The 12,150-nt window shown below is 37.9% G+C and overlaps 1 protein-coding gene and 1 long non-coding RNA gene across 3 annotated transcripts in view; one reads left to right on the plus strand and one right to left on the minus strand.

Annotated features, from left to right (window-relative positions):
• LOC139963382 (major facilitator superfamily domain-containing protein 6-like) overlaps positions 1-12,150 on the plus strand; it is a 13,215-nt gene continuing 1,065 nt past the window's right edge. The window contains exons 1-6 of one of the 2 annotated variants that reach the window (XM_071964080.1): positions 1-445; positions 4,814-5,798; positions 7,095-7,257; positions 8,502-8,652; positions 9,463-9,666; positions 11,542-11,777. In XM_071964080.1, the coding sequence (XP_071820181.1) occupies positions 4,816-5,798; positions 7,095-7,257; positions 8,502-8,652; positions 9,463-9,666; positions 11,542-11,777 (1,737 nt within the window). In that variant the 5' untranslated portion in view covers positions 1-445; positions 4,814-4,815. Of the gene's footprint in view, positions 446-2,762; positions 3,310-4,813; positions 5,799-7,094; positions 7,258-8,501; positions 8,653-9,462; positions 9,667-11,541; positions 11,778-12,150 lie in introns of those variants that run through there. The other variant, XM_071964079.1, reaches the window with a different exon arrangement.
• LOC139963383 (uncharacterized) lies at positions 5,745-11,653 on the minus strand. The gene is made up of 3 exons (XR_011791576.1): positions 11,520-11,653; positions 11,128-11,235; positions 5,745-5,881 (listed from the first exon to the last, which is right to left on the minus strand). It is a non-coding gene; the product is annotated as an uncharacterized lncRNA (long non-coding RNA).

The raw sequence follows: 12,150 nt of genomic DNA on the forward strand, positions 1-12,150 counted from the left end.
GCAGAGGCTATACAGTTTATATGCATTATACAGAGATTAATTGCGTGCAAAAAAAAAGAAAAAAGCAATGAAGTTTCTGATAAAAGACGGAATAAGCTGGTTGACGTATTGACGTGTAAAACACACACACACATGTTTTATTGACTGCAGTTAAATTATCAGAAAGTTAATGAATTTTATAGGTCTCACTTGCCGGTAGATAACTTACAGCGGTACATACAACAGAAAGTATAACTTATGACACATAGAAGTATATAGCCTGACTGCGGAATATTTACAGTATTCGGTAGAAAGTCTACGCATGCCGCGGGTATCATTGGAACTTTCATTTTTTCTATACAGGTGCGTTGTACTATATAGCGTGACTAATTACTGTGCAAGCTGGAATCAACAAAGAGAGTCGTTTCTCCGGATATTCAGGTATAGCCCACAGCTCAGTGATAAGGTGAGTTTTTCATGAAATTTTAAGTTATTTTCATGCTATTATTTCAATAGTAAATAATATTCAAACAAGTTTTGACACATACAATATTTTGTCTGCATTTTAGTTCCGAGTGACGTCAGTGAAATCTGGCAAATTTCGTAATCAGTGACTGGTTTTTCTGTTTATCAGTACTTCTTGATCTCCTTCTGTTTAATAAGTTATGATCGTGTGTATAAGAGAATCGTGATACACACCTTGACGATGTTCACACAGTCACAGTCTCGATGCATGCATCGAGACTGACTGTGCCCCAGTCCCCTTGCAAGGCCGCAAGGGGACTGGGGCTTGAGAGCGGATCAGTTGTTCGGTTGTTTGGTTTATCGTAACCCATGCAGGTTCTTTTCTTAGGTGACTTTTCTTTATAAGTAAGTTATAGTTATGATCGTGACAGGATATCACAGCTTCCTCGGCCAATGTGTTTAAATGGGAGGGAGATGATAAGAGGGTAGTTGGGAGGGAAATGGGTGGGGGGGGGGAGGCTGATTCGAATTTTCCTGCTACCATCCAGCCATTTGTAGAGACTGTAGGACTCGTATTTGTAAGTTAAAGGTTATAAGTATCCTCCCAGGGCCGTGTCATTCCGTCATCGGTACATTCCGCCATAGAAAATGTACTCTTTCCACCATAACAAAGTGCCATTCCGCCATGTTACCCCGATGGCGGTTAAGCACTTTTGAATGGCGAAAAGAGCACATTATTATGGGTGCACTGTAGGCCTATATGCACTGTATATTGCTTCGCTTCACACTACCTAGGCCCGCAAAATCCACAAAATCGATCAGAATCGGTCTTTTTAATAAACAATCAACCTCAATTAATTCTATGTATTAAACCAACTATAATATTATATATTTGAAGACAGTGTATCGACTCTTACGAACTTAAAATTAAAACTATTCAATCAACATGTACTTTAAAAAGACTGTATCTATTCCACAATCTTGTCTTAACTACAATTCAGTCTATCCAGCGGACCGTCACATTTGAAGACGGTGTACCTATCCTTCCACGTGAATCAAAGAAAGTTTCACCAATACATTCCTGTGTAAAATCCATTCCTAACATGTACCTTATCGCTATAGGTTTCGAGACTTTCCGCCATGATGGCAGAAGGGATCGAAACCTATGGTGGAATGGTATGGCGGTATGAACCTATGGCGATATGGCACTGGAACTTTCCCCTACCCCCCCCCCAAAAAAAGTAATAGTAAAAGGCTTAAATATCAAATTATGAATGCAGTGGCGGAGCTAGGGGCATTGGTCAGGAGGGGCGAGAAAGGTCTGTAGGGGCGCTTTCGACACTATCTAAGCGGAGCGCCACTACTGGTTGGTGCGTATAGCGTACAGAAAATTGTTGAGTAAAGATACTCTCTAGATCGCCGGAAATGACCCTTTCCGAGCCTTGCTAATTTGCAGATAAACGAAGAATAAATAAGTGTCATCGCCAAATTACACCAACAAAATGTGACAAATGTCAATAAGTAGATGAGAGCGCAATAAAAAAGTCAATAATTAATAAGTAAAAAGTGGTAAAGAGCTGAAAAGGGCGCCAGCAGTCCATTTGAGTCTGTCAGGGGGGGGGGGGGCATCCGCCACCCTGACTGTATGGACGCTCCGCCTTTGCATGAATGGTCATTCGTGTTTAAACTTCAACATCCTTCGGACTGTAAATAATGCACTTTCTTCTTCACTATAAATGAATTCCTTAATTTCTGGCAATAGTTAGAGCTTGATCAAAAATGTCCATAAACCTCCAAAACTTAGAAATACAATAGACATTTTAGGAACTTTACAGAAAAGTTGGATTATTTAAACAATATTGATGAACGACCTTGACACAACAAAAAACACCACAACTATAGACAGTATTATCATCGAAGTGTTCGCGAAGGATGCGGTACTTATTTAATGACACACCGATAGTTTTTTCTGAAATTGCATTTTTGTTCTCGTGTTTTTGTCATTGGGAGAAATATAAGCTGTTTGATATATCTTTTATTTTATTTCCCCGAGTTGGTTGTCTTAATCAGTAACGTGCACATGGTTTCAAAGGCTTGGAAGGAGAGGGGGAGGGGGAGGGGGTGGTAGAGGGGATGATTCCAATTTCCTCCGGACTGTTTTCTTTTAGCGGGATGTAGGTGGATGAAACCTTTTTACGAAAGATAGGTGTGACTACATGTGGTGTTTCGTTGAATGCGACTCCTGTGTAGGGGGAACATGGGTTCCTCCCTCAGTCTCCACCCCCCCCCCCCCCACCCAAATGAAGACGCCAAATGGTGCAATCTGTAAGGTGTGTTAAACGGTTACTTTAGAACGCGAACTTTATATACAAAATACCGTACGTCATTGGGAGAAAGGGAAACACCACCGAACTTACGAGCCTACTCTTCAAACAGTGTACAATATGTATACTAAAAGCTGGTATATAAATTTCCACCCATCCTCGATTTTCCTTTTTACCGTGCTATCTTGTTGTTAAAATAGTGCTGGTATGAATTTACATATTATCCAGTTTAACTCGCGCAACACATGGTCATGTACATACACGCATATGTTGCTAATATAGATACGTACCATATATATGTATGGATATACTCGTTATATATGACAGTACACAATATAGGCCTAGGCCTGTACTCGTTCAAGCGTTGTACCATTTTCAACTCGGTGTACATATTGTGGCAGTGAAAGTGCATGTAACATCAGTACTATAAGGAACTTTGTGGACTAAACTTAACAAAAACTAACTTGCTATCGGGTTGAAGATTTTGTAGAAGTGGGAAATCTCGTGACTGAGGACGCCATCTGACTGGGAGCGGCCCCAGGTAAGAGGCCAGGTTACAGGTTGTTGTCAGTTGTAATCCATTTGGAATTTGCTTTGCATTAATAACATTATTTTTCTCACTATATGTTTACTTGAAATTGTGAAACATGCAGCAACTTGAGTATAGTTATGTTACTATATCGCTGGCGAAGGCTGGACTATATGTGTATATATATATATATATATATATATATATATATATATATATATATATATATATATATATATATATATATATATAATCCCGGTGGAGGCTGCAAGTTTTTTCACTGTTATGGATTTTTCAACTCACTACGATTTCATATATATATGTATTGACAGTTCTTGCTGAGAAATATATATATATATATTGACAGTTCTTGCTGAGAAATATATATATATGTAGTTTAAAATAATTTGAGATTTAAGATTTAAGCCTATATGTAGGCCTATATATTTCTGTATGCATATCAACTCTATAGTCTTTATGTGCTCATTCTGCTGATAAATTGAAACATCAGTCCAATGAATTCAACCTTATACAGTTTGAAATTCTAATCCCCAAAGTTGGTTTAGAGGATGAGTTTGGTTTCAGTTAGAACACTTTCAGCATTTTGTCATGATTCCAGTAGGTTGTCCTGTATTATGCTATACTTGTGTAGGTGTGGACATTCCTGTTAGAGCTGCACGGATGATGCAGCTCCGTCAGTTGTAAAAACTACCTTCCCACCCCCTCCCCCACACCAAAGAAAAAAGAAAAGAGAAACCGATGAACCAAAAGAAGAGGGTAGTAGAACTAAGAGTAGGCAATAAAAAAGTATGATATAGACAGAATCTATCAACAGATGGAATCAGTTGGCCAAACGAAAAAAAGGAGACATAGAAACACAGAATAACTTGACTAGAGCTGGGGGAGGGGCTGCCCAAGACCTGGCGCCACCCTCCCATGGAAAACCCTTCTAGACTAGTACCCACCCCGGGTGGTCGTACAGTCCCCGCGGACGTGTTTAACATGAAAGCACTCTAGCCAATGTGGTCCCTAATACGGTGTCCCCTCTTTTCGCCAGAGCCGAAGCCTCTAGCCGATAAAGCGGTGCATGAAAATGACGGGTATATATCTCCATTCTTTACTTAACATGGTTACTATACAGTGTGAGGAACATGTACGCATATATAGGGTTGGGGAATGTCTATAGGTTCGTGATGGGGAGTAGACGGTTCCTGGTGATTTTAACGACCTTATTAAAATATTCTTGATGTATAAGGTTATCCACAGTCTTAATAAGAAGAAATATCACAGTATAATATATCCTGCCCTTAGGCAATGAGACTCAGAAAGTTTGTAACATAGACGAGTTTGCAAACATTATCGAACCTCTGACGACAGATGTATATATTTACTGACGTCCCATTGGACTGGAGAGTCAATCCATTTGATTAAAGTTTAAATTTATCAAATTGAAAAAAAAAGAGACGTAAACCATATTGTTTATTCTCTCTTCTTCTGTTTCTCTTACGGGATATAGAGATGAAGGGGACCAACCTCTCTTCCAAACGGAATCGGGTCCTCGCCGCCTACTCTGAATTCATGGAAACGTTGGAGCAGCATCCGGAGGCGAAAAATGAGGAGGGGAATCTCCTCGACCACGAAGGAGGCTACGAAGGAGACGAGTGGTACGACAGAGGCGATAGATGGTACAACAACGGGTGCTGCGGTAAAATGTTCACATGTGCACGGTACTGTTGGGCAGTCGACGAGACCACACTCCCCTTTAAACTATTGTATATCTTTACTCGTGGAGGTTACGCCGCCATCACTACCTACCTAGTGGTTTATTTTACGCAGATTGGTATCTCTCCCACAGATGTTGGTAAGATCCAGTTCTTACCTCATCTTCTCACAGCTGTAGTCACTGCGTTGTCCGGATACCTCGCAGATGCTCTTCTCGGCAATATCTTTCTGCTTCTGGTAGCGGTAGTTCTCTGGGGTAGCCTAACACTCGCCATCACCCTCGTCCCGCCGCCGAAGTTTGCCGATTGCACTGTCGCATTGTTACAGCTAGCGAAGACCATTGATACAGACGATGACCACAGAGTGTCTAAATCGTGCACTCAAGGTTCAATCAACTTTACTGATGAAGAAACACACCACTGGAGGAGTATTCTCAGGCTCCCGGTGACATCCTGGTCTAGCGAACTCGAATCCTGCTATCCCGGCGACCACTTCAGTTCCTTGACCAAACAAGAGACTACCGATCCATCGAAACTACCGAGTTATGGAGTCGTATTTACGTCTTCCCAGCAAACTGAGATGGCGAGAGGTTGGATGTATGAAGATGAGAGCTTAGTGCATGCATTTACAATCGTCTTCTTGCTAGTCGCTGCAGGGACGATGATGCAACAGGTGATATTGACTTTAATCGATGGAGTAACTTTGAGTAAACTTGGACGAGAAAGACGGCATGAATATGGCCTGCAGAGATCAACAGGTACCGCTGGGTTTGCAGTCAGGTAAGGTAAAACGTCATTATGCTAAAACTCAAAACAACGCGTTCAACTCATTGTCAAGCGTCAATGTCGACTTTTTGGTAAATCTGCAAATATAACCGTAGATAATACTGATTTAGTCTAAGTGAATACTCTACGACGACTTTTCTTCCATGGAAAAGTACCGAGGTAATGTATTCATCCCCGGGGGAGGGAGGGGGGGGGGTACCATCCACTCTGAATCAAAATTTTGATACCAAGACACATACTGCTCCATTGACTGAGATACTTAATCCCTCACTTCCGAGGCACTTTTTTGTAGACATAATTTTTTAGGCACTTTGCTCGACAATGGGTAGCAATAGTTCTTTAGTTATAATATTACTTTAATAATGGTGCGAAATACCTTGAACAGCATCTTTTGAATGTTCTACAATGCTGTACACGGAATTCCTTTTTTTATTTGCTGCTCGATACATTATTCTTTGACTATCATATCGCTACGACAAATGATATACATGGATAGTATAACTATGACATTGAAATGCGGAAATATAGAGCAACTTTCCGTTTTATCGTTATCGACAGAATATTCTTATTAAACAAAATTTAATTGAGAATAAGCGATGGTGAAACTTCCGAGGAGCGAGTATTACAATATACCCTTATCAGGAAGTGACGTCATGTAAAGATAAAAAAATCAATGAATAACTTCCGGTTAGTTTCATATTTTGTCAAATTGATATAAATTAGATAGGATTATCACTAGGAAGCCAAAACAAGGACTATAATTTAATACCTTTAATTGAAGAAATTTATCATTGTAGAAAATCACGAGAAATTTATTTCGCGTTTGTTTTCACTATTCTTTTCTACAGCCACTATTTGCCTATATGCTACTGTTGTTTATTTTACCTACTTTTGTTTATCTGCAGCGCTGTTACGTTTGCCCCTATATCCTAATTTGTATTCACAGTGCTGTTGTAGTTGCCTATATCCTATCTTTGTTTATTTACAGCGCTGTTGTAGTTGCCTATATATCCTATCTTTTTTTTATACAGTGCTGTTGTAGTTGCCTATATATCCTATCTTTGTTTATTTACAGTGCTGTTGTAGTTGCCTATATATCCTATCTTTTTTTTATACAGTGCTGTTGTAGTTGCCTATATATCCTATCTTTGTTTATTTACAGTGCTGTTGTAGTTGCCTATACCCTATCTTTGTTTATTTACAGCGCTGTTGTAGTTGCCTATATACTATCTTTGTTTATTTACAGCGCTGTTGTAGTTGCCTATATATCCTATCTTTGTTTATTTACAGTGCTGTTGTAGTTGCCTATATACTACGTATCACAGAGGTAGATAGATATATCTGTCTTATACCAATCACCGTTCAAGATTACTACCCAGCCATGTTGTTTCACGTCGTTGCTGCATGTTGTTCAATCGCTCTTGCTATTGCACTTTGCTTTTCTAGATGTCAGGTCAGTCTCTATGTAACATTCAGATAGGATAATATTGTATATCTATATCTATATATATATCTATATATCTATATATATATATATATATATATATATATATATATATATATATATATATATATATATATATATATATATATATATATATATATATTTATATATATATATATATATATATATATATATATATATATATATATATGTATATATATATATATATATGTATATATATATATATATATACTGTACTGTACTTTCATGTCCCGCTTCAAAGCACTTGTACTGACAGTATGAGCATTATGAGTGTATCCTGTTCATATCAGAAATATATTTAAATCACTTCGTTATACTGTTTGAGTATTTTGAAGTGTGATACGAGAGAACACTTATACAGAGTGTGATACTAATGTGATACTACAGGCTGAGTGGAACATATCGAATTAGCATACTCACGCACGACGACAGCATAATATGAATAATCAATATCCTTCACATCATATATACGCACTCTGTCATACGAGTATGTCATAGTGAAGTATAACCATAATGTTAAATTGTATTCAAATTGCGTAACGTACATTAACAACATCACTCTATTCTGTGCTGTTTTATTTCATTTATTGATTAAATATTAATGATTGTTTTTAATTATAAACTTAATGAATTCAATGAAAGTCAACGTGTACAGGATGTAAGAGATTTCTGTAATTAATGAAGATGTGTGTGGGATGGGGGAGGGGGAGGGGGCTGCGAGCGTGGTAACTGGGCAGCTATAATAACGGTAAAATTAACATTATGACCCATCTGTTCGTATATTATTTCCAGCTATTGATGTGGGTGGAAAGGATGGTTGTGGGCAAGATTTTCGTTAACTCTTTACCAAAAAAAAAAAACTGCACCCTCTCCCCACGGGTTGCACCAATTAATAATTATTTTAGATGATATAGTAAGCTATGTTGATGTCTAAAGAAAGTGATTAATTTATAGGACTTACGCAGACTCGTAGTTTTCAAAGATCACAATCCATATTTCTTATTGCGTGGGTAGGTATTGCAAATATACATTTGAATTTTGACAAACTTTACATAATCACATGTCAGTATGACTTCATTTTACTCAATTTTTTTACGGGTATATTATGCCAGTTTCGACGAAGCATGAACAATCGCGAGTTTGTTTCAGTTTGAAAGTCACTGCCAAACCCAATTAATTACATTTTTTCACCTTATTTTCAATATTTACAGATTCCCAATGAGAAGTCCGCCTTTAATGCACGTGACCTGATCGTGATCTTCAACAGGGGCAGTTTCTTTCCTATTGTCCTAACAGCCTTCTTTTTGTCTCTTTGTGAGGGACTCGTCCAACCGTATTTAATATGGCATATTCAATACATAGGTACAGTGCCGGAGAAAGAAAAAAAAATTGATATTCTACCATATTTAAGAGTTACTACTGTTTCTTTGCAAATAGTGTAGTTGATATCAATATTGTTCTATCAGCGTATCCCATAACCCTGGGCCGCACGACCCCCCCACATCCCCCCCACATCCCCCCCGACGACCCTCATGCGCGAATCATTGCAAAGATGATCTTTAGATACGTTGACAGTTTGTAGTAAAATATTACAATGAAGTCTAGCATATTTAGAGCCTATGTGACTGGTCTGACCGGACTAAGTATAAGGTCACGTGATTGAGATAACTAGCATTCATTGTTCATTGTTTATTGATGTTGTTCATTTTGAAGTATCTTAAACTGAAGTCAATGAGTTATGAGTTAATACAATAGAAGTGCATTCCGAAATCATGACCACGTCAAACAATGTAGTGTATAGTCGCGACATATACAAACATTTGCTTTGAATCCAACATTGACTGAATCCGTTGCTTTTTAACCCAAATGTCTGTTTCTTTCAAATCTAATATGCTATCAAATAAGCAACGTTTAAAATTCTTACAGACAATTAATCAAAATAACACCCCACCTCCGCCCTGCATACGTCACAAAAACATTGACAGCATCGTGTCTCAATTGAAAACACATTTAGTAAACAAAAATAATTAGCTTTGGTTACTTGGTTACGATAATTATGCCTTAATGCTTGGCTTAAATTCGTTATTTATCTCGGTTAGTTTTTGTTTCAATCTTATATATATATATATATATATTGTTTCGCTTATAACGTCATATTTCCTTCTCTCGCAGGTGGCACGACGTCAACAATAAGTTGGGCAATTGTAGCGATGGGCACGGCGGAATTAATAATGGCCTTCGCAACCGGACGGTTAATTCTTCGATTCGGTTATTCGCCACTACTCTGTGTAGGTGTAGGCGTTTATTTTGTTCGATATCTAGTGTACGCTCTTCTAAGTAACACAGCAACAATATACGTCGCCGAGATTTTACATGGTAAGTGTGATCTCGTTTTGCTCTACCGCCCCCTCCCCATCTCCCCGTATATATGTTTGAATGTCTATAACTGACTGTCTGTCAAGTATCTTTCTGACAAGATGTCTGTCTCTCTGACACAGTATCAAAAACGTAATCTAGATGAGTCGTGTACAGTTAGTAATATAAGTGGCATGCCGCTACAGGGTGAATGCGCGGATCTATTTGAAAGTAGCCGGAAACTATGCTATCTTCAAATGACTGATTATTGTGACCATATATAATACACATCAACTTACATGTGTCTGTATAGAAAGATACAAGATCAACGTTGCCTACCAATCATATTAGTGTATTGAATAATTACCATGACAATAAACCTTTATTAGGCAAATATAGAGATAGACAATCACTATGCCGTATGAAGCCCATAAGTTACTAGGAAACCAAACATACGTACGCCAATTAAGATTGTACGTGAGTCACGTGATAAGTTACCGGCATTTCATAACATAATTATATGCATAGACTATACGAAATATACACGGTAAAAACATTACCAGCAACCATCTAATTTGATGTAACGCAATGTCAATAGGCGTATACATATTGGCAACTGTAGATGGAATACATATTTGTACAACAAATTTACAATGTAGCTAGTATATATATCATCACATATGCAGCCTATACTTTCACCTAAAATCATCCCAGTGTTTATTATTACCTTCGATACTTCATGTTACGTTTGATATAATAGATCTATATATATTTATCCTCACTGTATAAACTGAGAATATGATAGCGCGCACCCCGCAAACACAAAAACGTTTTTTAAACGTCATTTAAAACGTTTCGTCTTTTGTTTTGATAACGTTATTTGTGGTGTAATAAATATGTCACGAAAAAGTTTTTCAAGCTATTATTTCAAAACATTTTTCGTTGAATCCGTAATAAAAAATTAATATAACATTAATATAACATATCTCATAAAAACGTTATGCCGACGATTTTATAACACCACATTTAACGTTATAAAAACATATTTTAGAGGCTCTTTTAAAATGTTATGATAACGTTTTGTGTTTGCGAGGAGCCTACTGCGTGTGCATTACAAATAAGAAACTACAGAGAAGGGAACCGGTTCTACGAGAAATGATTAATTAACACACAAAACAAGCTATTTTGACGAAATTTGAAACTTTCGATGCAAAGCTGATGTTCGTAACTTTGGCCAAAAAGTAGAAATTTGGATATAAAATAGTCAAATTATGAATGTGCCATCTGAACCACCGTAGCATCTACAGAACTGAAATTCGTCCTGCGAATACGGAAGTAGATATATTATGTACTGTTGTTCTAGTGAAGAGCCCAGACCACACTAACCCCTTAGCTTTTGAAAGCTTCCTATACGCCACTGTAAATGGTAGGCTATATTTGCCTAATAACTTTATTTTTTATATATTTTTTATACTTAGTTACCTTTGAAACATCAGACCCGAACAAGAGTGTCGAAAACGTCGTTTAATTTTGAACCCAAACGTCGAACCGTGCAGTGACATGTTGATAGGCAGTTAATCTTTTGAATATCTGGAAACCAAAGTAAAAGATGACAAGCAGTTATGTTATCTGCCAATAAAATTATGCTTTAGCCAAATAAATATGATTTCTCCACTTGAGTTAAATAAATTAATACGCCTTTGTAAATATGAAATGAAGAATAAGTTGGGGCTAATTCTTAGTTTCGTTTAATACAGCCTACTTTCAGAGAGAAAATGAAGACTCGAATAACAAATAATTGACTCCCGACGCCTTTGTTAAATCTTATCCGACGACTGCAATCACGAAGAAGCACAGACTAATTTAACACTTACCACATTTTCGTCCACTTTGCAGGTATCTCTACGGCGCTGACATGGAACGTTATAGTAGCATATCTTAGTGGAGCAGTTCCGCGAGAATGCCAAACATTTCTCCAGGGAGTTTTACGAGGATTGTGCTTTGGGCTTGGTGAAGGACTTGGAATTCTTATTGCCGGATATTTCATCGATGCTCAAGGAACATTTAACACTTTTTATCTGTATTCATTGTTCTGCCTTACAGGATGTTTTGTGCTAGTGATTTACCAAACGGTAAGTAACCATATGCCTATATCTTCCGTCGGCCGTAACAGGAACTATCGGACTAACAGGTCCTCATATTGTGCATTATCACACTTATGCCTATGCCTGGAAAAGACGACCGCGACAAGAGAAGGCATTCTGGCGGCTATTATTGGGAGCAGGTTTATAGGCCATAGGTGTCGGTAGATTGGGGAAGACGGGGGGGGGGGGCGTGGGAAGGATGGGATGGGGAGCTAAGAATAATCCAAAAAGGCTACAAAAACTTATGTCTGTGTGTGTTGGCGGGGCACAAGAGATGGGTGACAGTATGAAGAAGTAGACTACATGTATTTGGCACATTCTGTATGGCTAGGTGGTTAATATTAGCTTCTAATGACGTATG

This window comes from Apostichopus japonicus, chromosome 22 (assembly GCF_037975245.1).
Source record: "Apostichopus japonicus isolate 1M-3 chromosome 22, ASM3797524v1, whole genome shotgun sequence".
Taxonomy (NCBI): domain Eukaryota; kingdom Metazoa; phylum Echinodermata; class Holothuroidea; order Aspidochirotida; family Stichopodidae; genus Apostichopus; species Apostichopus japonicus.